This window comes from Fistularia commersonii, chromosome 30, assembly GCF_037954325.1.
Source record: "Fistularia commersonii isolate RoL2024-O1a breed Wild chromosome 30, RoL_Fcom_v1.0, whole genome shotgun sequence".
NCBI classification, from domain to species: domain Eukaryota; kingdom Metazoa; phylum Chordata; class Actinopteri; order Syngnathiformes; family Fistulariidae; genus Fistularia; species Fistularia commersonii.
The window spans coordinates 994,243-1,017,138 of NC_141313.1; the positions used below are offsets into that span (position 1 = coordinate 994,243).

The following is a 22,896-nucleotide window of genomic DNA, read 5'->3' on the forward strand; positions in this document are numbered from 1 at the left end:
GATGGAGCTCCGGTGCCGGTCTGATGTTTGAGTCTCCATCCCACGCTGGCTTTTCAAACCTTCTGGACCGGAAGTGGTTCCTTTGTTTGTCCGAGGTGCTGGAGAGAAGAGGAGGACCTCCTCCTTGTCATCTCCCGCAGCAGAAGAATGGCACTGCGGAATCCCGTGACGTCACGGCCCGGGCTGGTTACCGTGGTTACGGGTGATGTAAAGGGGGCGTGGCCGTCGGTACCACGTGGTATCTATAAAGAGCGGCCGCTGGTTGGCGCTCCGGCAGCCGCGGGTCGGAACGGACGCGCACCGGACGGCGTGCGGGAGAAGCAACGGGAAACAACGACGCCACAGGGACCCCCTGCACCAGAACCAGGACCAGAACCAGAACCAGAACCGGAACCGGAACGATGGCCGTGACTCAGGCGGGATGCGACCTGACCTACTGCAAGATGCGCGGGATCGTGGCCGTTCTCACCGGTGAGCGCCGATCACCACCGGATCGATTATCGATTGATTGAACCCCCCCCTGCGTGGGCACACCGGTCGGTGTCTCCATCCGCGACGTGGACGTGGACGCGGACGCGGACGCGGACGGGTCGGTGACTCAGACCGACCTCCCGCGGTTGCGTAACCGCTAAGCCCTCCGTGCGCCGCCGCGCAAATCCGTCCCGCGACGGGACATCCGGGACTCTCACGCTGCGGGATTACGGCTCTCCCGCCAGACGAAATGTCCGTGTCATGTGTCGTGCGTGACAGTGCGTGTGTGATGCTTCACCTGCCGCCTCCGCTTCCCCCCCCCAGCCTTCATCAAGGAGAGGAAGATGGGTCTGAACGACTTCATCCAGAAGCTGGTGTCCACGCCTCACATCTGCCAGCAGTGAGTATCTTCTCCCGGTTCCGGTTCCGGTCCGGTTCACCCGACCCGAGGTTGGCAGGACGTTCTGTGAAAGATCTAATCCTGTCTCGGAAGCCGGTGTAAGAATAGTCTTCTCACGGCGACCCAGAGAGGACTAACTGCCTAATCACCTTCCCTGCAAATCCCCTTGTCCCTCAGAAGGTACAAGTGATTGGACCTTCTGAGGGACACGGAAGATACAAGTGTAATTCGATTATTCCCCGTTACGTGGAGGAGAACCGGGCGGGTTCTCCGCGGGGGCCGAGGTGGACTCGACCCATCTCTCCAACCCACGTCCCAAAATCTGTTGCTTTTTTTCCTTCCTCCAGCGTCGAGGTCAACAACTTCCTGAAGATCGACGAAAACCAGAACGAGGAAGTGGAGGAGGATCCTCTCCCCGAGAGCCTGGTGAGCAGACCTCCTCCCGATCCGGGGACCGGGTTCCCCTCGAAAGGCCCTCGTAACTCCGGACCTCCTGTCTTTCAGATGCGCCTCAGCTCCCGGGCGTCCCTGGCCGAGGACTCGCAGTGAGTTCCTGATGATCTGAGAACATCTGCGGCCGGCGTCTGGTCGGACGTGGAGATGTAATCATGTGACTCTTCCTCCTCCTCAGGATCAAGCCCTGTGATTTTGACTACCTCAAGATCATCGGCAAAGGCAGCTTTGGGAAGGTAACCCCGCGGCCGGTGCAGGTTCCTGTCGGGTCCGTTCTCCGCGGTTCCGCGGCGCTGACCTTCTCCGTTGGCCGCAGGTCCTGCTGGCTCGACACAAGGAGTCCGCCAAGTACTTCGCGGTCAAAGTGCTCCAGAAGAAAATCATCCTGAAGAAGAAGGAGGTCCGTGGGTTGGGAGTTCGCCTTCGGCAGAAACGGGTCTTTCCCCGGTTCCGATTCTAACCGCCTGGTCTTCTGCCTCCTCGCCAGCAAAAGCACATCATGGCCGAGCGCAGCGTCCTGATGAAGAACATCAAGCATCCCTTCCTGGTGGGGCTGCACTACTCCTTCCAGACCACCGACAAACTCTACTTTGTGTTGGACTACGTCAATGGCGGAGAGGTAAACCGCAGACGGACAGGTTGCCAACGTCTCCGGGGCAACGAGACCAGGAGCTTCTGACTCATCACCTGCTTCTGCCCCCCCCAGCTCTTCTACCATCTCCAGAGAGAGCGGATGTTCCTGGAGCCCAGAGCCCGGTTCTACGCCGCCGAGATAGCCAGCGCGCTAGGCTACCTCCACTCCCTGCACATCGTCTACAGGTAAAGCTGCCCTGCGGCGCCCCCTGGTGGTCGCCTGCAGACACCGAGCTGGGATCTGATCAAACCTCTGGATCCAACAGGGATCTGAAGCCCGAGAACATCCTTCTGGACTCGCAGGGCCACATCGTCCTGACCGACTTCGGCCTGTGCAAAGAAGGCGTGGAGGCCAACGGGACGACGACCACGTTCTGCGGGACGCCGGAGGTACGGGTCGGATCCTGACGCCGGCGCGTCCACCTCCTGGAGGAACGGGGACGTTCACCCTGACGGTTTCTTCTCTGCTCCTCGCAGTATCTGGCCCCCGAGGTGCTCCAGAAGCAAGCGTACGATCGCACCGTGGACTGGTGGTGCCTGGGCTCCGTGCTCTACGAGATGCTCTACGGTCTGGTGAGTACGACGCAGATGCGAAGATCCATCCCTCCTGTTCCTGGATCCTTCGGGAGAACTAAAGTTCTTCTGTTGTATCCTCTCGAAGCCTCCGTTTTACAGCCGCAACACGGCGGAGATGTACAACAACATCCTGCACAAGGCTCCCGCTCTCAAACCCAACGTGTCCAACTCCGGCCGGGAGCTTCTGGAGGGGCTCCTGCAGAAGGAGCGCACCAAGAGGCTGGGGGCCAAGGACGACTTCGTAAGTGATCCGCCGGATCTCCTGAAGGGAACACGTGAAGCCTCCGTGACCTCGACCGTCTCTGTTCCTTCCAGCTGGAACTCAAGTACCACTCCTTCTTCTCCCCGATCAACTGGGAAGACCTGATGGCCAAGAAGATCACGCCTCCGTTCGTCCCGTCAGTGGTAGGTCCAAGCGCTCGTCCAGGGGTCGGCGACCTTTACCGCTAAAGGAAACACCGAGAGCCACGCCACCCTTTTGGAGTTTAAAACAAACAAAAATGACCCCATTCTACTTAGCCTTTATGCTATGAGTAAACAAAATATGTTATGTTAAGAATAAGAGCAACTTTATTTATCCCGAAGGAAATTGTTGTGCCGGAGTTTCAAGTAAAACATAACAATGATAAATAATAGTAGGAAGGAGGGAGAATAAGAAATACATATAAAACTATAAAGTGTCAAAGTCAAGGCTATAAGTGTTGACCTTATTGGCATTATTGCCTTATTTTTTAAATCTGTGAACAGCCGCAGAGAAAACACACTTCCATTTCTCCACGCAACAAAACATTTTGGAAAAGAAAAAAGACTTGGGTTGAAGGTTACTTTCAAGCAAAATACTCCATGTCTACTGGAGTCCTTCTTGCATTTATAAAAACCAAACAAAAAAAAAAATGATCAACTGGCAGCAAAACCAAACATGCCGCCCTCTTTCTGTGTGTGATGTCGTCCTTTTACCGGCGCGTGGAGACCGAGCGACGAAACTACTTTAACACGTTATATTGAGATGACATTTCAAAAACAAGCCAACCCAAATAATATCCATTTTAATTAAACGCCGGTGGATTATTTTCCAAAGCCTCAGGCAGGTTTCCCACCCCTGCGTCAGACACCCGAGGTCCTCTGGGACGAAGCGTCCGGATCTAACTCCTGTAACCCCTCCTGTTCTCCAGAGCGGCCCCACCGACCTGCGCCACTTCGACCCGGAGTTCACCCACCTGCCCGTGTCCTCGTCCCTCTGCTCCGACACGCCCACCGTGACCAGCAGCGTCAAAGAGGCGGCGGGGGCTTTTCCCGGCTTCTCCTACGGGCCCCCGGCGGGCCACTCCTTCATGTGACCGCCGGGCCCGAGACGCCGGATCCTCCTCGGCCGCCTTCTCCGCTCCCGTCGCTTTGTTCTCACGCCATTTGCGCTGGAACAAACCGAGAGGTCAAAGGTCAAACCTGCTGAGTTACTCTCCATATCTCTGAGAGCTCGTATCTTCTCCAGAAGGGGTCGTAGTACTGTAGCACAGCGCGTAGCACTCGGTGTAGCGCGAGTCCTTGTGGTTGCCGGTCCAACTGCCGCTGAACTGTGCGGATGAAATCTGCTACATATCTATTTGATGAAGGATTGCAAAAAACTACTTTTAAAACTAATATATATATTTATGTATATAAACACAGAGAGAGAGATATTATGTTTTAGTCCATGTATAAGTATTTCCTGAATGCCACTTTACTTCCAGCTCCCATCGATCCCCCACTGTATTGACCGATATCTAATAATCCCCATTGATCGGGAGAGTTTGATTCCGACTGCACGCGCCGCATATCGAATCTGTTAGACTAGACTCGCGTGGTGGAGGGGTCAGCGAATGCCTCGTGCCTGTCAGCATCTTTGTACATATCTGGACTCCCTGCACGCCCCAAACCGGGATCAGCATCTGAATAAGTGCTTTGTTAACTTGGAACCAGCAGGTAGAGCGGGTGGTTTCCGCCGTCGGCACCAGAACCGGGTTCTGGAAAGTGCAATAATAAAACTGGTCGTCTCTTGAGAAGAGATTTTACTCCTGACGGGCTTCGGCGGGAGTGAGCTGTAGCTTAGGATGAAGGAAGAAGGTCACTCCATGCATGTGGAGGTGGATCCTCCAGCCTGCTGGGAACGAAGAAGGCACCACACAGTTCCAGATCTTCTTCCATATTTGGAAGCGTTCACGCTCTCTTTTGTATTTTTTTTTTTTTGTGTGTATTTATTTACAAAGCGCCGCTACCGTATGAAAATACATAATCTGTCGAAACACTGAACTGTAATCCCGTGTCAGAATTTAAATTAAAACGTCTTAATATGTGAAAATGGTCACCTTGTTTGTTTACGTTCTCACCTCTGTATGCAGCTGCGGTGGATCGCATGATATGGTCCTCTGCTTGAGGCAGCACCAGATATGTCAGGCAGCTGACATATATCTGGTAAAAGGTTGTAATTCCTTGTGGCTGGTGTTGAATTTCTACAGATCATCTTAAATAGCGTGGGCCAGACCTGCTCTGCACGGTAAGTCATGGGACAACGCCGTTAGGATTCGGCGCCTTATAAATTAAAAAAAAAAAAACGTACTGTTTTACCTTCACCGTTGTCTTGAAAAATGAACAATATTTGCAAGAATTAACCAGAAACCAACTTAAACGTGGAGAATATCCCTCCAGAGTGGTGTTTGTCAGCTGGACTCCAACAGGTGACCCAGGTCCTCACCGGAGGCCGAGGCGCCCAGGCGTCAAGGCTTTGCGCATGCGCGGTAGGCCGAGCGCCCTAAACTTCCTGCAAAATAGTGCTCCCTATCAACAGACAAAGCTCTACATGGTGGAGCGGAGGAACTCCCGCTGAAAACATCTCATTTCACGTCTTCGATGGTAAGGACGGGCTTTTCCTGCGAGTTGCGTCGCGGATCCGTTCGTTTTTCCGTTCGTTAGCTGTTTACGCTTGTCGCAGTTGCAGCGGCGGCAGAAGGCGCTGCCATTTCGGGACCCGCTGCCGGGCCCGACTATTCACTGGAGGAGGGGGGGGGGAAACTTCCATGACCCGGCCGCAGCTAGCGGTCATCGGCCGGGGGTCCCGGCGGGCTCCCGATCCTCCCCGCGGAAACCGCTGTCGGTCCGGGGCTAAACGTCCTGCGCTAGCTAGCAAGGTTGTGGAGCTAGCGAACGACGTTGTTGGGCGGCGTGTAAATGATGGAGTCCGGACGCCGTCGCTGCCCGGGTTCCCTCCTCCGGCTCGGTTGCTCATGTCTGGCTCCCGGGGCCCGGTCACCCGAAGCTCCGAGGTCGGTGTGTTCGCTCCGGTAGGCGGGCGGTGTCCGGGAACTAGCCCGGTGTCCGGGAATTAGCTCGGTGTCCGGGAACTAGCCCGCTGTCCAGGAATTAGCCCGCTGTCCGGGAACAAGCCAGGTGACAGAGTTCCCCGTCGGGGAGATTCCCTCCCCGGGCGATTTATTTGCTGGTTCCCGTTCTGGTGGTCCGAAATTTGCCCGAAGAAGGGGTTGGGCTGCCCCGCTAAGCAGCGACGGTTCGCGGGCTTGAAGCCCGGAGCAGGTCCGTGGTTCTCGGTCATGGGGAGGCTGTAGCTCGGAGGAACAGAGATAAAGTCCGGTTCCCCGCTGATGATCGTTGTCAATTTCCACCCTGAAATTAGAACACAATTGCGGGAAATCTGCAATAATAATAAAATCACCAGGTGCCCCTTTTCTTCAGGCTGTTTGAGATCCCTTCAAGGCTAAACTGGTGGTCATCAGGTGGTGGATATCATCCATACATCCCATAACCCATTTTATTTGTAGTTGTCAAAATAAGGTGTCATTTCTTACTGTTCAATGTGACATCCATTGTTTAATTACCTCATTGAACACATGAGCGTCTTCAATTCAGTACGTTGGTTTTCATTTTGCAGTGCGGCCTGTTCATTGTCCACTTCCTCTGGTGTGTTTATTGTCCACTTCCTGTTTCCTGTCCCCTTCCTAAGTTGTTTCCTGTCCACTTCCTTTTAACTGTCTATTTTCAAGGGTCCATTTTCTGTCCACTTCCTGTTTACTGTCCTCTTCCTGTTTCCTGTCCACTTCCTGTTAACTGTCTATTTTCAAGGGTCCATTTTCTGTCCACTTCCTGTTTCCTGTCCTCTTCCTGTTTCCTGTCCACTTCCTGTTTCCCATCCACTTTCTGTTTACTGTCCACTTCCCGTTTACTGTCCTCTTCCTGTTTCCTGTCCACTTCCTGTTTCCCATCCACTTTCTGTTTACTGTCCACTTCCTGCTTCCTGTCCACTTCCTGTTTCCTGTCCACTTTCTGTTTACTGTCCACTTGTTGTTTCCTGTCCACTTCCTGTTTCCTGTCCACTTCCTAGGTTCTGTGTCCTGTTCACTTCCTGTTTACTGTCTCCTTTCGAGGGTCCATTTTCTGTCCACTTCCTGTTTACTGTCCTCTTCCCGTCTGGTGAAGGCCTCCACCTCTCTGCTGGTTAGATAACCATGTCAGACTTTATCATTGGAGCTTCTGTGGACACAAAACACCTTAACCTTAAGTGTGTGTGTGTGTGTGTGTGAAGCAGGGTCCCGACCAGCTCTCCAGGCTCACAGAGTAGACAGAGAGCAGACATGTCGGCCCGCTCTGCTGCAGAGATGGACGACTCGCCGGAGCTGCCGGTGAGTCTGCATGGCGTCCACGTGGGGGGGGGGGTCGGTTATTGATTATTGATCTCCGGGGTTCTGAGGAAGAGGAGGCTCCTGGCCTGACAGTAACAGCGGCCTGATGGAAGGTGTCTTCTCATGGATAGATGTTCTGTAGAGCTCCGTTCACAGATGCACCCTCTGTGTGTTGGAACAGGCGAAGAAAGCCAAGCTCCAGCTGGACGGCGGCCTGGAGAAGGAGCACAGGTCCGTCTCCTCCGTCCTCCAGACTGTCTGATGTTTGCAACCTGGAAGAGAATTCTACTGGGGCTTGTTACGGTTCAGAACATCTGACGGGGAACACTGGTCCAGGTGAGAGGTTTGAGGTCAATCACGTCTTCTCTGTGCGCAGTCGTCTGGAGGGAGGGTCCAGCCCCGGGGCCGGCCTGAGGTCCTCAGACCAGGGAGGTTCCTACTCCCTGTCCTCCAGCCAGCTGGAACAAGGTGAGTGGAGAAGCACCGAGGAACCTGGCGGCACCGCCGCTTTAACATACTGACGGCCCGACTGTGCCGGCAGGAGACCAGGACCGGTCGGAGGGCGGGGGAGGGTCGGCGCCGCAGCCCTGCACCGACTCCATGAACTCCTACCCCCATTCTGGTAGGAGCTGATCTCCTTCCGCCCGTGTGAAGAAGACACCCCTGTGACTCACCCTTGTTGTCTCCGCAGCCTCGGACTCGGCGGCCTCCCCTGAGTTCACCCAGCAGGTGTATCCAGGAAGCAGGTGAGGTCCTCCTGTACGCCCCTGGAGGCACCGAGGGCTGAATCGACCCGTTGTTGACCCGACGCTCTGATGTTCTCTGCTCCTCCAGCCCCGCCGTCACGTCCTACACCAGTCAGGTGGCCTTTCCTCCCCTGGCCCAGTCCACCGTGTACTCGGCCTTCCCGCAGACGGGGCAGACGTACGGCCTCCCCCCCTTCGGTTGGTGCCCGTCCCCCCAAACTTGTAGCCTCCAGCTCTGTCTGCTCACTAAAAAAGCCAGCTGCACCTCCACTTTTGCTTTCCACACCTTGCTGTGCTTTGGCGCTGTGGAATCAGTTTGCTCTTGTCTCTGCTGACTGGATTTTTCTGTAACTCTGCCCCCACCCTAATGACCCCTCACCCCCTTCCTCTCGCTGCCTCTCCTTCTGCTTCCATGCTCTCCTTCCTCTTCAGGTGCTATGTGGCCAGGCATTAAATCAGAGACAGGGCTGCCAGAGGTGCCCTCTGGTGGCCAGCCTGGGTTTCTCAGCTTCAGCACCGCCTATACCTCCACCCAGCCAAGCCAGCTGCACTACTCATACCCCAGCCAAGGCAAGCTGCACCGTCACTGCCTCGCAGGACGTCTTCCACCCCCTCCGGGGAAAATTTTTTGTTTAGCAGCGTAGCTCCGCCGACTTCCTCTGGTCCCGCCCGCCTCCTCGGAGACCCGACTTCACCGGGGCGCCTCTGCTCTTCCTTTTCCAGGCTCCAGCTTCACCACGTCCAGCGTGTACTCCAGCATACCGCCCGCCACGGCCGCCGCCGCCACCGCCCCCGCCACCACCACAGCCAACCAGGTTAGCAGCAGGATGTCATGTGACCACCCCACCACTATGGTGGAGATCGCCCCGCTGAGTGTTGACCGTGGTTTGTGGTCCATGCAGGAGTTCAGCAGCTACAGCTCTCTGGGCCCGAGCCAGTTCTCCCAGTACTACGCCTTGCCCCCCAGCTACGTGCCCACCGGGCTGCCCAGCGCCGACGACCACGGGGCCGCCGTCGGAGGGGCCGGGTACTCGGCCGTAAAGTCGGAGGAGGCCGCCTCGGCCGGCCTGCCCCCGAGGGGTGAGCTAAGTATCTTCTTGACCTGGACAAACTCCATGTTAGCCGCTGACGTCCTCCTCCCTCTTCAGATGCGTCCCCACCCGAGAGCCTCCCAGCGGGCGCCGCCCTTCCTGCCGGGGCCAGAGACCAGGATGAGGTGGGCCGCCGGAACTCGGTGGGCAAAGCCAAAGGGAAAGGCAAGAAGGGGGACAGCTCCCCGCCCGCCGACAGTGACCTGGAGGTAACGATGACAACGCCGACGAATTAGTCAATGAAACCAAGTCTAGTCACCATTGCTCAGCCATTGGGTCGGTGATGCGACTCCAAACTTGTGTGTCCTCGGGCAAGACGCTGAACCTCAAGTGGCTCCCGATGGTATGCTGAGTGCCTTCATCTAGCATGAAGTGCGTTAGTCAGTGAAATCAAGTCTAGTCACCAGAGCTCAGCTGGTAGGTTGGTGGTTTGTTTCCAAACTTGTGTCCTTGGCCAACACATTGGACTCCAAGTGACTCCCGATGGTTTGCTGAGTGTCTTGTATGGCAGCTTTCCTGCCTTCTGTGCTTGAACAGGCAAATGAGCGTATGCCAACTAGTGTGAAGCGCGTTGGAGCCACCTCAACCAAGTCTAGTCACCAAAGCTCAGTCGGTTGGTTGGTAGATCAGTCCCCAACTTGTGTATCCTCGGGCAAGACACTGAGCCCCAACTGGTTCCCGATGGTATGCTTAGCGCCTTGCGTGGTACCTCTGCTGCCATCTGTGTGTGAATGGGCAAAAGCCATCTAGTATGAAGTGAGTTGAAGCCACCTCAAATGCAGTAGCTACTGAAACCAAGTCTAGTCACCAGAGCTCAGCCGGTAGGTTGGTGGTTCAATTCCGAACTTGTGTTAACTCAGCAAGACACTGACCCCAAGGTGGCTTCCGATGGTATACTTGAGCCTTGCGTGGCAGCTCCGCGGTGAAGTGTGTTGGCGTAGTCCTGCAGAGACCAGAGTCATGGTCTTCTTGATACTGTGAGGGAAACCTGATTCTGTTCTTCTTTTCCAGCGTATCTTCCTGTGGGACCTGGATGAGACCATCATCATCTTCCACTCACTGCTCACAGGCTCCTATGCTCAGAAGTTTGGCAAGGTTGGTTGGTTGTAGTGCAGTGTGTTTTGAAGAAAGGCCTCCTGACCGGACGGTGGTGTGTGTGTGTGTGTGTGTGTGTGTGTGTCCAGGACCCGGCCACGGTGCTAAACCTGGGCCTGCAGATGGAGGAGTTCATCTTCGAGCTGGCCGACACCCACCTCTTCTTCAATGACCTGGAGGTAGGGTTCGCCCTGAGCATCTTCTGGACTGGATGGAGTTCTGTAGAACCCCTCCAGCTCTGGACAGAAAACTCGTCTCAACGACACAGCTGCTCCACGAAGCTGCCCAGATACCATCTGCTTTACCTTTGACTATACTTTTGTTTTAAAGGAGTGTGATCAAGTCCATGTTGAAGATGTGGCTTCTGATGACAACGGACAGGACCTGAGGTTCCGTCTCTTGCTCTTCGCACACTCCTACCTTTCACTTGGTCGCAGAAGTCTAACGTTCACGTCTCATCTTTTAGTAACTACAACTTCTTGGCGGATGGTTTCAACGGCCCCAGTGGAGGAGGAGGAGGAGGAGGTGGAGGTGGATCTTCTGGGGCCGCCACAGGAGTCCAGGGCGGCGTGGAGTGGATGCGCAAGCTGGCGTTCCGCTACCGCCGACTAAAAGAGATCTACAACAGCTACAAAGGGAACGTCGGAGGTGAGCACCACCCGCCTGCTCTGACACTCCACAAGCAGAAGAAATGGGGCCTCCTCCGGTCCCGACATCATCTCCTGATACCGCTGATCTTCAGCCCTCGGCCGGGTGGAGGTTCTAGAAGGTCCCGTTCTCTTTCAGGTCTGTTAAGTCCGATGAAGAGGGACCTGCTGCTGAGGCTCCAGTCTGAGATCGAGAACGTGACCGATTCCTGGCTCAACACGGCGCTGAAGTCTCTGCTCCTCATCCAGTCCAGGTGAGAAGAACAGCCCGAGGAGCTGGTCAGAGACGTTTCCAAACATCAGAAGCATCGGGACGCTGAACGTCTGACCCGTGTGTCCTGCTCTGCTCCACCACCAGGGGGAAGTGCATGAACGTTCTGGTCACCACCACCCAGCTGGTCCCGGCTCTGGCCAAAGTCCTGCTCTACGGTCTGGGAGATGTTTTCCCCATCGAGAACATCTACAGCGCCACCAAAATAGGTGCTCGCCGTCACACCCGCGTGGTTCCTGGAGGTTCTCCGAGCTCACGCCGCTTCCTGTCTCCTCACAGGCAAGGAGAGCTGCTTCGAGAGGATCGTGTCTCGCTTCGGGAAGAAGGTGACGTACGTGGTGATCGGCGATGGCCGAGACGAGGAGTTCGCCGCCAAGCAGGTCTGTCGAGGTTCCTTCTCTGGCTCCTCGCCTGGTACTTCCACCGTCACGCCAGATGTCTCTTCTCTCTGCTCCGTGTAGCACAACATGCCGTTCTGGAGGATCTCCACCCACGGTGACCTGGTGTCCCTGCACCAAGCGCTGGAACTGGACTTCTTGTAAGGGGGCGGTGCTTTCAGACTGACAGTGGGACTGACCCATAGCAACTGTACAGAGGTGGACTTCTGGTGGGAGCTGAGGTCCTCCTGCGCCCGGCGCTCCCACCTCTTCGGCAGCTAATGCTAACATGGCTAAAACTGGCACTGATGTGGACTCCAAAGGGAAGACGTCTTGTTTTGTTTCTCTATCTCATGTTCCTTTAAGCATCTAAAAGCGCCCTCGCTGAACATTGATCTCCTGAAAGTCTCGGGTTCCGGTTGAAAGAGACGTTCCTCTCGATCCCCGTGAGTTCCGCGGTGGACCAGGACCTCCTCGGCGGCCTTGCTCTGTCCTCCTGTCAGAACCTCCGTCTTTGTGCTGTGAAGCCTCCAGGTAGCCTCTGAGGAACCGGGTCAGAGGTCAAACCCCTCCAGACCACTGCCTCGGCCCTTCGCCCCTGGACGAAAGTACCGTCTGCAGAGTCTACCGGAACATCTGAACTTGAAGATGTCCCAGTTAGACATCGGCCACCTGTAGGTGGAGGTGGGAGGAGTTTCACCCGCAAGCGACAGAGAATTCATCTCAGCGTAGGAGGTCGTTGGGTTCCTGAACTTGGTTTAAGCCCGTGGAGAAAAACTTGAGAGCTGTCAGAAGCAGGGTAGTGGTTGGTGAGGAGATGATCTGAGGACCGCTGGTCCTGAACACACCGTCCCAAGTGTCCTTGGAATCACACCGGGGGTTTCGGATGGTCACGTGACCCTGATGGACAGCCCCCGGAACCTGGGTCTCCACCGGGCTGATCCTGTCTTCTCCTAGGAGAAGATCTGACGCCTCCAGAGGAGCAGCAGATCCCAAAGATCTCACCGAGCGGCCCTGAAACGAGGAGGCCACGCCCCCTGGTGTGATTGGCTGTCCCACGGTCATGTGACAGGGGGGCGAGGGTGCAATGTTTTTATCTGCCCATGAATCATACCCAAAGGTGTGTGTGTGTGTGTGTGTGTGTGTGTGTGTGTGTGTGTGTGAGATGTCAACGCCAGTGAGACTTCCTGTTTCTACTGTGCCTTTTTAATCCTGCTAATCTGCGAGGGAATAAGACGAGTGTAATCCGTGTACCCGCCTGGTCTTATTCTCCGAGCAGAGGTGGACTTCCCGTCTCCAGCCGGTTCAGAAGATCTCAGCCGTCCGGAGAAGAACAGCCTCGCCCTCCTGGCCTGGTTGGAGGACGGCGAGGCTGGAGAACACGCGTTCTCCTTCGTCTCGTTTGCTATCTTTGAGTTTGTTCTCCAGAGGGCGGCGGCTTCCTGTTTTGTTTGCATGAGTGTTTCGAGTGCAGCTCGTCGCCGCCCCTTTCAAACATCTGCCGACTCCGCGCTCCATCTCATCTCCGAGAACCCGGGACGGTTCTGGAGGCCGTCTCCAGAACCTGAATGTGATCCCGTAAACTGTCCGAGTAATCAAAGCTAATTTAATTTCAGTAATCTGTTTCCCTGCGTGGCTGTCGGGAGCTGGAATGAGACCCCCAGGACCTCCGTGGGTCTGGAGGTCTTTGTAAATAAACCTGATGGTTCCACTTCTTCTGCCTCAAGCCTTTTCATGGGGATGAAGATACTCCACCTGGTCCACCTGGTGACCCATCACACTGAGCTCCATTCGTTTATAAATCCACATTTATTCATTCTGCCTCCACCCACGAAGACGATTTAATATCAAAACAGCTAACAAATATATTAAATAAGCTAAGCTAAGGCCAGTCTTGAAGGTTCTGGTCCAGAGGGCTCCTTCCACAAACACCGTCTGGAGAAAGGAGGAACCTCATCACGGCGCCGTTCCCCGTGAGGCCTCGAGAAGAGGGACGCCAGGGCGGACGCCACCGGCGTGACCCCGACCACAAGTCTCGCTGCTGGTCAGGTGACTCCATCAGGCGTAGAAGTTCTTGGCCAGCTTCCTCATTCTTTGGTTGTGGTTTCCAGGAGCAGGTGTTGGAGGCCCCGGGCCGCCGCTCCGCATCATGACACTCGGGCTCTCGGGGTCTACAGTATCTGTGACGGGGTCCAGGAGGCCGTCCGGCACGTCCCACGTGTCCTGCCCCAGCAGCTCGTCCTGCCGGAGGTTCGGGTGGTGGTACTCGTAATAGAGGATCTTGAGGACCAGACCCAGAAGGTAGACTACGACGTCGACGCCGGCGATCAGTGCGACGTACAGGGCGGTCGGGTGGTTTTCTTCTGCGAGGGTCCGCCAGCACCACAGGCCGGAGAGGAGGAGGACATCCAGCAGCATCCAGCCGTGGTAGAAGGCGGTCCTCGTCCTGGTCCTCCCTTCGCTCACGTTGAACCAGCTGAAGTACCAGATGAGGCCCACGGTGGCTCGGAACAGCCACTCTCCTCCGGCGCTCTGCATGAAGTCGGTCCGGGACCTCCAGGCGAAGAAGAACAGCACCAGCCAGGAGCTCAGGAAGTGGGAGAAGATGAAGCAGGGCAGCGCCGAGGCGAAGAGGGCGAGGGAGAAGACCCGGGCGGAGATCAGCAGCAGGTTCCACGAGAAGAACATCAGCGAGGACGTCACCTTCTGCTTCATCTTGTCAGGCAGGAAGGAGCGCAGCGAGCGGTGGTACATGGTCACGCTCAGGGCGATGGCCGACGCCGACGCCAACGCCTTCATCACTGAGGAAGACGAGAGGACTTCTTCAAACAACCTTCAGAGTCTTTTCCTAAAAACCAGACTCAAAATGCAAAGTACGGTCTGACGTGTGGAGGTTCTGGACAGGAGGGCTCATCTTGGATCCAGGAAACATCTGAAACCCTCATCTGGTACTTTTTAATGAGATGAGAACAACTTTATTTATCCTGAAGGAAATTGTTGTGCCAGAGTTTCAAGCAGAAACATAACAGTAATAGATAATAGTAGGATAAGAAATACAATCAAATATACTGCTCAAAAAAACAAAGGGAACACTTGAACAACACAATGGAACTCCAAGTCCATCCCACTTGTGTGAAATCATAGTGTCCACTCAGGAAGCAACACACATTCATTTGGACTTGTTTCAAGGACATTCCATCAAAGTTGGATCAGCCTGGAGTTTGTTTTTACACTTTCATTTTGAGTGTGATTCCTAATCCAGACCTCCATGGGTTGATACTATTGATTTCCACTGATCATTTTTGTGTGATTTTGTTGTCGGCACATTCAACTGTGTAAAGAGCAAAGTATTTCATAAGAATATTTCATTCATTTAGATCTAGGATGTGTTTTTTAAGTGTTCCCTGAATTTTTTTGAGCAGTGTATAATGGAATATAAATTGTCAAGGTTAAGGCTATCAAGTGTTTTAAGGTCTTGAGTAGAAAGAGTTGATTTAATTCCTCTCCCTTCAGCCGCAGGGAATCTCAACATCTTAAATCTTAAAAAAAAAAAAGAAATCTCTCACCCACTTACTGTAAATTGTAATAATTTATATGAATATCTGTTCACAACTGTGCAATATTTCACTTCATAACAGCTACATGTTCAATATTTATTCATACTCTTCTGCACTCCTCATCTTTCACTTGGTGCTTAAGACACTTTAGTTTATTTGTAGTTCTTATTTACCCTTTTTTTTACTGTTTATACAATTTTCTACTATTATTTATTATTGTTATCTTTTTCTTGTAACTCTGGCACAATGTCCTTCGAGATAAATAAAGTTATTCTAATTCTTATCAGACTTGAACCCATGGATCCACAAACCATCTCAGACCTCCTCCCCCACCGATCAGATGTCCCACGTGTCCTGCTGGATGACTGGATTCTATTTGGAGGCCCGTCCGGCCCGTGAAGGTACCTGTCCACGGCCTGGTGTCGCCCAGCCGGATCATGATGACCAGCATGAGGACCAGCTGAGGACAGCTTTCTGCAAACGCCTCCAGGAGCCGCAGCATGCTGACGTCGTGGGTCAGGTAGACGGCGTAGTTCTCCTGATTCTCCGTCTTCTCATGGGAGCAGCCGGTGGAGAGCTCCACCACACCTGCATGCCTGAGGGGAAAACATGGCAGGATGTGTGAGAACATGGAACAAACATCCCGACTCCATTCTTCTCGCCGTTGCTGGGACACCGGCCAGCCGGTGACTCACTTGACATGAGAACATCAACCGGTTTCCGGCTCCAGCGGCCAGAAGCGAAAGCGACCCGAGGCACAGGAAAGACAAACCTGAGGTAGATTCCGAGCTGGAGGAAGTGGAGAAGCTTGAGATGCCGGGGGCTCAGTGACCTCTCCACCTTGGTCACACCCTGGAAACCGTCATAGCTGTACCAGAGCCAGCTGAAGGTCTGGACCAGCACGGAGGAGCCCAGCAGGAAAAGCAGCAGGAAACCCAAGCTCACGTAGTCCTTCTCCTGGTAGAAGCTCACCCCCGCCCAGATGTCCAGGCCAACGTCACCCACCAGGAGAAGCAGGCCCAAGATGACCAAGAAGAAGTCCAGGGAGGAGAACTTGAACACCCTCATCCTGAGCGGCTACATGCTATCACAAGAATGTTGACAGAGGAACCAAAGTTCGCAAGACCTCAAGCTCCTCCCAGACACGGTGACAGATCTTTCTTAAAGCCACATCGTCCCAATCAGACGTCGCCCCCCTTTGGCCTTCAGAAAATCGACACACGTGGGATGGAAACTCATTCCAGACATTCCAGAGGAGACTCGCGAGCCTCTTTAATGGCAGGAGGTGGAAACAGAGGGTTAAAGGAACCTGTGCGAACACCCACGAAAAAAAAATACAAGAACATTCAGAGGACACCATTGAGTGGGAGTTGTCTTGAGGTGTTCCTCCTGTCAGGAGTAGAAGCTTTTGGCGAAGCGCGCCATCCTTGAGTTGAGATACGCCGAGGAGTCTGGACGGGCGAGTCTAGCGTCGGGCTCGTCGTAGGACGGCGTCGCCTCCGGGGCGGCGGGCCGGCACAGCGTGGGGTGGAAGCAGCTGTAGTACAGAGCTTTGAGAAGAAGCCCCAAGGTGTAGGTGAGGGGCAGCGTGAGGAGCAAGGCGGGGGCGTAGGACGCCGTCAGGGCCGCGTCCCTGTAGCTCCACCACGTCGCCAGCAGGATGCATTCGTCGGCGGCGATGAAGGTGTGGTAGATGACGCTCCTGCCTCGCGTCTGCCCGTCGGCCACGTTGAACCAGCTGAAGTACCAGATGAGGCCCACGGTGGCGCGGTAAAGCCATTCACCGCTGTCGCTGTCCATGAAGTCGGTCCTCTGACGCCACGCCCAGATGAGGAAAGCCGTCCAGAGCGCCAGGAAGTGAGCGCCGACGTACGCCGACAGGACGGAGGCGAAGAGGGCCAGGGTGGTGACCCGCGGGGCGATCAAAAGCAGGTTCCACAGGAAGTAGACCAAGGAGGAACACCATCCCTGCTTCTCCTTCTCCGGGAGGAAGGAGCGCAGGGAGCGGTGGAAGTCCACCACCATCCAGGCGATGGAGGTGGTGGAGGCGGCGATGCTCACATCTGCGAGGAGAAGTCGGTCAACTGTTTGGGCGACGAGAGGAAGCGGAAGCGTCGCGCCATCTGACGCGGGTCGGAGGAACTCACACTGGATGCTTCTGGCCTGATGGCTTTGCAGGACCACGTAGATCATCAGGGCGAGCTGGGGAGCGCTCTCGCTGAAGGTCTCGATCAGCCGCAGCATGCTGATGTCGTGGGTCAGGTAGACGGCGTACTCGGACCCTCGCTCCCTCCGCCACCAAACCCTGAACCCCTGCCGGATGGCGAGGATGTGCCTGCAAAAGACGATTGGAGGAGATTTCGTCCGTGACCCGCCAGATGTTCACGGCCGTGACAGCTGTCGGCGCCTGTTACACGGTTGCTGGTCTGAGCGCTAACCGGTTTGTACCCGGAACATTCCTGGAGCCGGAACGCTCGGGAACATGGGAAAGGTTCCCGGCAGCAGGCTCTCCTGGGGCTGTGAGCTCCAGAAGAGCCACCCGTCTGGTTCCATCCAAATATTGACTCACGCAGCTCACCTGCAGAGGAAGCCCAGCTGCAGGACGTGCAGCAAGCAGGAAAGTCCCACTCTGTCTCCGAAGAGCCCCCTGTCCTCCCCGCCTTGGCTCCTGAAGCTCGGAAGTTCTCGGTCGTACTTAAACCAGAACCAGCTGAACATCTGGACCAGGGCGGACGACAGGACCATGAGGACCACCAGGGAACCGAACCAGAGGAGATCCCCGCGGCGGTAGAACTCGGTGGCCACCCAGACGTCCGAGGCCCAATCGAACAGGAAGGTGCACACCCCGATGACGGAGAAGATGAAGTCGACCAGGGAGTATTCGGAGAAGGTCGTCCCCTCCATGAGCGGCGCAGCGAGCGGACCTGTTGCTTCAGGCTAACTGTCTGAGCTAATCCCCTCCCCCTGCACCGCTATTCCCCTCCAACGCGGTCCCGTCCACTTGCACCCATGGAGAGGAACCCCCACACGGGCGTGGTTCCCGCAGGCCAGGAGGCACCGCACCGCACCGCAGACGAACCGGGCTCAACCGAGACCGGAGATCCGCTCACTTCCACCCCCGGCGCCGATTTGAAAAAGGTCCCCCCCGCGTGCACCGTTCACACTGGCGGCGCCCACTCGGGCGTGACGTCACACTGGCCACGCCCCTTCATTTAAGGGGGAGGGGCGTTCACTGAATCCTAATAACGGTTTGCTAAAGTTATTAACCGTGTAAAGTCTTCTTTTTTTTCCCCCTCCAAAAAAAGCACTCCACTTATATTTATTTTCACTCGTTAATTGGCCAAAACGCCTGAAGACTGGCTACAGGTTCTAAAAAGAAAAAAAAAAAAAAAGCAACAATCGGGTAAATTTATCGGAAGAATAAGTAGTACAAATAATCGGAAAAGCGCTGTCTCGGTGGCGATTTATAAACAGCTTGAACGATAATACAAACAATGATCATCTATCTATCTATATATATATATTTTTTTAAAGTTTTGTAAGAAATGTTTCATGATAGTCCAAAAAGAAATTAAACGAAAATAATTAATAAATAGATAAATAAAATAACAAACAAACAAATAAATAAATTAATTAATTAATTAATTAATTTGAAAAAAAAAACTTGCAAGCGGAATATAACATATATTTAACTTGGTGGTTCACAAGAAATATCAGACATCAAGGTGTGTATTTTTTGGTTTTTGGATTTTTCCTTAAGTTTTAAGAATTTTTATATCATTCAAAATCGTCAATAACCATAATAATAATCGTCTTCTATTGTTCCGACCCTACTTCCGGTCTCCGCGAAGCCACGCCCCCTTTCTTCCCCTCGGCCTATTGTGTGAAACGAGCGCGCGCGTCGCTCCCTCGCCCCGCTTTGGCTTGCCTTGACGCGCTCGCGCCCGGACTTCGGTTGCTAGCTAAGGCCGCATCATGTCGAGGGTGTACATCGGGAGGTTGAGCTACCGGGCCAGGGAGAAGGACGTGGAGAGGTTCTTCAAGGGCTACGGGAAGATTCTGGAAGTCGACCTGAAGAACGGGTAACGTCGTCGGTGTCCGTTTGTCGAGCTGGCGTCGAGGCGCAGCGAAGCTAGCTGCAGCCGCGGCCTAGTGCGCCGTGGCGGGCGCGGCCTGCTAACGTCGCTAATGGCTAAAATGTCCAAAATGGAGAAAATGGAGCCGCCATGTTGGTCGGCCGTTATGTTCCACCTTCTTGTTTGTTTATTTTACTTTGTTTCCTGCTTTCTCTTCTCCGTCGTCGGCGATGTGATAGCGAGCGGTTGGTTGAACAAGCTACCGCTAGCCGCGTTAGACGTGGCAAAGTCACCGCCGTGCTGCGTGTGTCACCCGGATGTTAGCTTTCGAAACCCGTCCCATGTGTGAAGATGCTAACGGGACCGAGTCAGCGCTCTCACTTCTGCCTCTCTCCCCTGTGAAGGTACGGGTTCGTCGAATTCGACGACCCCCGCGACGCAGACGATGCCGTGTACGACCTGAACGGCAAAGAGCTTTGTGGGGAGAGGGTGATTGTGGAGCACACAAAGGGGCCCCGCCGCGACGGAGGCTATGGCGGCGGGGGAGGCGGCGGCGGCGGCGGAAGGAGTAAGTCTGCAGGGGTGATCCCCGCCTTTTCATGTTGATGTTTTTGAGGGAATCTCCTTCATCACGACAATCGCTCTTGTAAACTTAAAGGGCTCTAAATTTGAGTACCTCCTTGGTGGCCGATGCACGTCAAACACCGCCCTCCTTCTGGAGGCAAGAGGGCCTGGAGTTTGCAACAGTTCTTCGGAAAGTCGTGTTTGCAAACCCGAGATAATCCAGCCATCGTGGGCGAAGGTGGAGTCCCACCCTGGCTGTGGATTATTTTGGGCCACCAGAACACGCTATTCTGAAGAAATAGTTGCGCGTCTGTCCTATGTGTGCTTTTGCAGGCATGAGAAACCCCATCCAGATGACCGTGTAATAGAGAAGCCAAACATTGCTAACTAGGAGACGATCTAATGTTTTGACGGTCAAAGTTACCCCAGATCGACAGTACACACTTATTTTCTCAACCGACCCGAAGATGTCACAGGAAAGCACGTCCAGTTTAACGGCATCAGGTCGGAAAAAGGAGAGCGTCACCCCCGGAGGCCTCGGATCCTCCTGTTAGAGCGAGGTCATTACTGTTTGGGATGGATTGATCCTTTCTAGGAGTTCACACACCAACGCTGAGGAATCCCGAACTCACAGACAGGTGGGTTCTGCATCCCCATCGCAAATAAACGAACAAACTCATTCAGCCGCGCAGGTCCGCGACGCCGAATAAAAGCGATCGACCTCCAGCCCGAGCGCTCGGCGGCACCTGAGAAGCACAGTTGGGAAGAAGCGCCTCCGGCCCTCGGTTTGATCCGCGTGCATCGGAGCCACCGAGGAGTGAAATCTGGAGTTTCCATTTGATGCATTGGAAAATGTGATGGGGGAAGGGCTCCCTGCTGGAGGGAGAGTACATGTTTACTTGAATACTGTAAGATTGTTAAATATATTTGTAACTGATGTTTCATCCATTTTTTTATTTGATTTTAAACTGATTGTCAATTTAAAGGTAAAGATTTAACAAAGAACCTCAATGTTTTAATTGAAAGAGTCCTTTGCTGACTGCCTGCCCCTATTGCTGGCCATGGTGTCCCCCCTTTCCAAGAGTGTGGTTTGACCATTCTGGGCCCCTGGGCAGACCAAAAAAGGGAGCCATTGTGAATGAAGACCGCTTTTCCCATTAGGCCCAGGCCGGGTGGTGAGGATGCCATGGGGTTAGGAACAGATGTGGGTTCAGCTCTTATAGGTGCCTGACAAGAACATGTTTTGTAAAAGTCAATTGCTTTAATTTTCTTTTCCTTTTGCTTTTTTTTTTCAATAGATAGGCTAGCTTAGAAACTTACTGTAGTTCACCGTAAGTACGTCCACAGTCAGTTATGATTATGAATTTGCCTTTTCTTTCTTACTTAGAGACATAGGCCTAGAGACTGTAAGCGCATTTGAATAGGCCATAGTCCTTTGATAGGGTTTAAATAATGACTGCCTTTTTAATCTTTTCTTTTCGTAAGACTTTTCAACTTTATTTTCCCCTTTGATTTTTCCCAAGACAATAATACAGTTACATTTGCTAGAGAGTAGCTTGGAGTTTAGAATGATTGCATCATCTCCGTTGCTTCGCGGTGCTCATTCCTCTCCTTTCCTTGTTGCCTTCAAAGGTGGATACGGACGATGGGGAAGGGACAGATACGGTCCGCCCATAAGGACCGATTATCGCCTCATTGTTGAAAATCTGTCTAGCCGCTGCAGCTGGCAGGACTTGAAGGTAACTATCCGAGCCGCCGCGAGCGTAGCGGTCTGCAGCGGACCCGCGGGGGAATGGTGTTCACACCTCAGCGCTGCCCCTCTCTGGCGTCGTCGTCCGGTCCGAGCGGCCGGAGACGGCGCTCGTTCGATGGCGTCCGGCTGATGGCTCTGCTCTTCTTCTCAAAGGACTACATGAGGCAGGCGGGGGAGGTGACTTACGCCGACACACACAAGGGCAGGAGGAACGAGGGGGTGATTGAGTTCCGTCTGTACTCGGACATGAAGCGAGCTCTGGAGAAGCTGGACGGCACCGAGGTGAACGGCAGAAAGATCCGTCTGATCGAGGACCGTCCGGGCGCCAGGCGCCGTCGCTCCTACTCTCGCAGTCAGAGTCGCTCCAGGTAGGTTTGGAGTTGGGGGTTTCGGAGGTGAGCCGCCGCCGCCGTAACGCCTCGATACTAAACGCCGACCTCGTCCACGCCAGGTCTCGATCCAGGAGCCGCAGATCTCGCAAGAGTCGCAGTCACAGCGAGAGCAGCAGCCGCTCGCGCTCTCGCTCCAGGTGAGCGCGTCCGCCGACCGGGCCCGGGTTTTCGCTCTTCGGCGCAGGGCGGTCGTCCTCCGGAGTCTCACCGATCTGCCGTTTCCTTGCAGAGCCGGCTCTCGCTCCCGCAGCCGCTCTCGCAGCAAGAAGAATAAGAGCAAGAGCAAGAAGGAGGAAGAGGAGCGCAGCAACGGAGCTCAGAAGAGCAAAGACCTCAGCAGAAGCCGCAGCCCCAAAAGCAAGAAGAGCAAGAAAGACGGGAAGAAAGGCAAGAAGGACGACTCCCGCTCCAGGTCCCGCTCTCGCTCCCGTTCCCGCTCGCGCTCCCGCTCCAGGAAGTCTGTCTCCAAGGGCCGCGAGCCCGCCAAAAGCGACGACGAGGGCGGAGAACCCGAGCGCGGCTCCCGCTCGCGTTCCCGCTCCCCGGATGAATCCAAATCTAGAGCCAGGTCTAAATCAAAGTCCAAATCCAGGTCCCCCTCCCCCGCTAAGGCCCGCTCCCGTTCGAGATCCGCCTCCCGCTCCGAGTCCCGCTCTAAATCCCGCTCCCGTTCTCGCTCCCGCTCCTAGTTCTGGGTTTGGACTGTCGATCGTGACCCTCGTCCTCGTGTCTCCCCGCCCTTCGTCCACATTCCCCTCCACCTCCACCTCCACCTCCCCGCCGCCCCTCCAGTTTTTGATAAATAGCTGTAGAAACCAGGCACTCGCGCGCAGCGTCTTTTATGCACAAGCTTCTCATTTCTTTGGTTTTACCCTCACGGCCCTTTGTTCAGAGCAGTTCGACCAGGTGTTTGTCCGATGACAGGGTGAAGTCTCAGTTTTATAAGTTCATGTGCCGTCTGTTTTAGCCTTTCTTTTCTATTTTTTTTTTTTTTTTTTTTAAATCAGATGTAGACACTGTTTGTGTGCCAGGTGGGAAGATGTTTGACATTTCACCTTTGTGAAATCCTTGTACCGTTTATTTCAGATTAAAATGCCTGTTCTTGAGTTGTGTTTCTGTGAGGTCGG

General features: G+C 54.4%; 5 protein-coding genes across 11 annotated transcripts; 3 read left to right on the forward strand and 2 right to left on the reverse strand.

Annotated features, from left to right (window-relative positions):
* Nucleotides 1-258: 258 nt before the first annotated feature.
* Nucleotides 259-4,868, forward strand: LOC147215980 (serine/threonine-protein kinase Sgk1). The gene is made up of 13 exons (XM_086177948.1): nucleotides 259-471; nucleotides 796-871; nucleotides 1,219-1,297; nucleotides 1,376-1,416; nucleotides 1,503-1,560; nucleotides 1,641-1,724; nucleotides 1,812-1,943; nucleotides 2,031-2,143; nucleotides 2,224-2,347; nucleotides 2,435-2,530; nucleotides 2,619-2,774; nucleotides 2,849-2,938; nucleotides 3,706-4,868. Exons 1-13 carry the CDS (start codon nucleotides 402-404, stop codon nucleotides 3,868-3,870), a joined length of 1,284 nt encoding a protein of 427 aa, XP_086034074.1. The 5' UTR covers nucleotides 259-401; the 3' UTR covers nucleotides 3,871-4,868.
* Nucleotides 4,869-5,307: 439 nt separating this feature from the next.
* Nucleotides 5,308-13,141, forward strand: eya3 (EYA transcriptional coactivator and phosphatase 3). Of its 5 annotated transcripts, none has more exons than XM_086178292.1 (19): nucleotides 5,308-5,419; nucleotides 7,104-7,200; nucleotides 7,382-7,431; nucleotides 7,577-7,668; nucleotides 7,742-7,822; nucleotides 7,892-7,946; nucleotides 8,035-8,144; nucleotides 8,379-8,516; nucleotides 8,670-8,761; nucleotides 8,849-9,026; nucleotides 9,095-9,246; nucleotides 10,049-10,132; nucleotides 10,222-10,311; nucleotides 10,463-10,521; nucleotides 10,599-10,780; nucleotides 10,919-11,033; nucleotides 11,138-11,259; nucleotides 11,330-11,430; nucleotides 11,512-13,141. In XM_086178292.1, the coding sequence occupies exons 2-19, from the start codon at nucleotides 7,153-7,155 to the stop codon at nucleotides 11,590-11,592; spliced, it is 1,830 nt and encodes a 609-aa protein (XP_086034418.1). In that variant the 5' UTR covers nucleotides 5,308-5,419; nucleotides 7,104-7,152; the 3' UTR covers nucleotides 11,593-13,141. The 5 variants fall into 5 exon arrangements, with proteins under 5 accessions (XP_086034418.1, XP_086034417.1, XP_086034415.1 ...); XM_086178291.1 differs by having other exon boundaries at nucleotides 5,309-5,419; nucleotides 7,107-7,200; XM_086178289.1 differs by lacking the exon at nucleotides 5,308-5,419 and adding an exon at nucleotides 5,587-5,829 and having other exon boundaries at nucleotides 7,107-7,200.
* An 80-nt stretch (nucleotides 13,142-13,221) lies between these two features.
* LOC147215982 (XK-related protein 8-like) lies at nucleotides 13,222-17,047 on the reverse strand. The gene is made up of 3 exons (XM_086178299.1): nucleotides 15,757-17,047; nucleotides 15,390-15,580; nucleotides 13,222-14,228 (listed from the first exon to the last, which is right to left on the reverse strand). Exons 1-3 carry the CDS (start codon nucleotides 16,050-16,052, stop codon nucleotides 13,486-13,488), a joined length of 1,230 nt encoding a protein of 409 aa, XP_086034425.1. The 5' UTR covers nucleotides 16,053-17,047; the 3' UTR covers nucleotides 13,222-13,485.
* On the reverse strand, nucleotides 16,215-18,110 carry xkr8.3 (XK related 8, tandem duplicate 3). 2 transcript variants are annotated; one of them, XM_086178298.1, is made up of 3 exons: nucleotides 17,563-18,110; nucleotides 17,132-17,319; nucleotides 16,215-17,047 (listed from the first exon to the last, which is right to left on the reverse strand). In XM_086178298.1, exons 1-3 carry the CDS (start codon nucleotides 17,886-17,888, stop codon nucleotides 16,377-16,379), a joined length of 1,185 nt encoding a protein of 394 aa, XP_086034424.1. In that variant the 5' UTR covers nucleotides 17,889-18,110; the 3' UTR covers nucleotides 16,215-16,376. The 2 variants fall into 2 exon arrangements, with proteins under 2 accessions (XP_086034424.1, XP_086034423.1); XM_086178297.1 differs by having other exon boundaries at nucleotides 16,215-17,319.
* Nucleotides 18,111-18,869: 759 nt separating this feature from the next.
* Nucleotides 18,870-22,875, forward strand: srsf4 (serine and arginine rich splicing factor 4). 2 transcript variants are annotated; one of them, XM_086178300.1, is made up of 6 exons: nucleotides 18,870-19,066; nucleotides 19,465-19,628; nucleotides 21,257-21,363; nucleotides 21,531-21,745; nucleotides 21,829-21,906; nucleotides 21,999-22,875. In XM_086178300.1, the coding sequence occupies exons 1-6, from the start codon at nucleotides 18,960-18,962 to the stop codon at nucleotides 22,456-22,458; spliced, it is 1,131 nt and encodes a 376-aa protein (XP_086034426.1). In that variant the 5' UTR covers nucleotides 18,870-18,959; the 3' UTR covers nucleotides 22,459-22,875. The 2 variants fall into 2 exon arrangements, with proteins under 2 accessions (XP_086034426.1, XP_086034427.1); XM_086178301.1 differs by lacking the exon at nucleotides 18,870-19,066 and adding an exon at nucleotides 20,651-20,847 and having other exon boundaries at nucleotides 19,489-19,628.
* The last annotated feature ends 21 nt before the right edge of the window (nucleotides 22,876-22,896 follow it).

Coding starts and splice junctions, on each gene's coding strand:
- LOC147215982 (XM_086178299.1), bottom strand. CDS start 16,052: ATGAGGGTGTTCAAGTTCTCCTCCCTGGACTTCTTCTTGGTCATCTTG. Junction 15,581..15,756: donor CAGCTCGGAATCTACCTCAG/GTTTGTCTTTCC, acceptor TTTTCCCCTCAG/GCATGCAGGTGTGGTGGAGC. Junction 14,229..15,389: donor CGACACCAGGCCGTGGACAG/GTACCTTCACGG, acceptor CGTCTTCCTCAG/TGATGAAGGCGTTGGCGTCG.
- eya3 (XM_086178289.1), top strand. CDS start 5,735: ATGATGGAGTCCGGACGCCGTCGCTGCCCGGGTTCCCTCCTCCGGCTC. Junction 7,947..8,034: donor CAGGTGTATCCAGGAAGCAG/GTGAGGTCCTCC, acceptor CTGCTCCTCCAG/CCCCGCCGTCACGTCCTACA. Junction 11,260..11,329: donor CTACAGCGCCACCAAAATAG/GTGCTCGCCGTC, acceptor GTCTCCTCACAG/GCAAGGAGAGCTGCTTCGAG.
- srsf4 (XM_086178300.1), top strand. CDS start 18,960: ATGTCGAGGGTGTACATCGGGAGGTTGAGCTACCGGGCCAGGGAGAAG. Junction 19,067..19,464: donor GAAGTCGACCTGAAGAACGG/GTAACGTCGTCG, acceptor TCCCCTGTGAAG/GTACGGGTTCGTCGAATTCG. Junction 21,364..21,530: donor GCAGCTGGCAGGACTTGAAG/GTAACTATCCGA, acceptor TTCTTCTCAAAG/GACTACATGAGGCAGGCGGG.
- xkr8.3 (XM_086178297.1), bottom strand. CDS start 17,888: ATGGAGGGGACGACCTTCTCCGAATACTCCCTGGTCGACTTCATCTTC. Junction 17,320..17,562: donor CAGCTGGGCTTCCTCTGCAG/GTGAGCTGCGTG, acceptor CGTCTTTTGCAG/GCACATCCTCGCCATCCGGC.
- LOC147215980 (XM_086177948.1), top strand. CDS start 402: ATGGCCGTGACTCAGGCGGGATGCGACCTGACCTACTGCAAGATGCGC. Junction 1,944..2,030: donor ACTACGTCAATGGCGGAGAG/GTAAACCGCAGA, acceptor TGCCCCCCCCAG/CTCTTCTACCATCTCCAGAG. Junction 2,348..2,434: donor CGTTCTGCGGGACGCCGGAG/GTACGGGTCGGA, acceptor TGCTCCTCGCAG/TATCTGGCCCCCGAGGTGCT.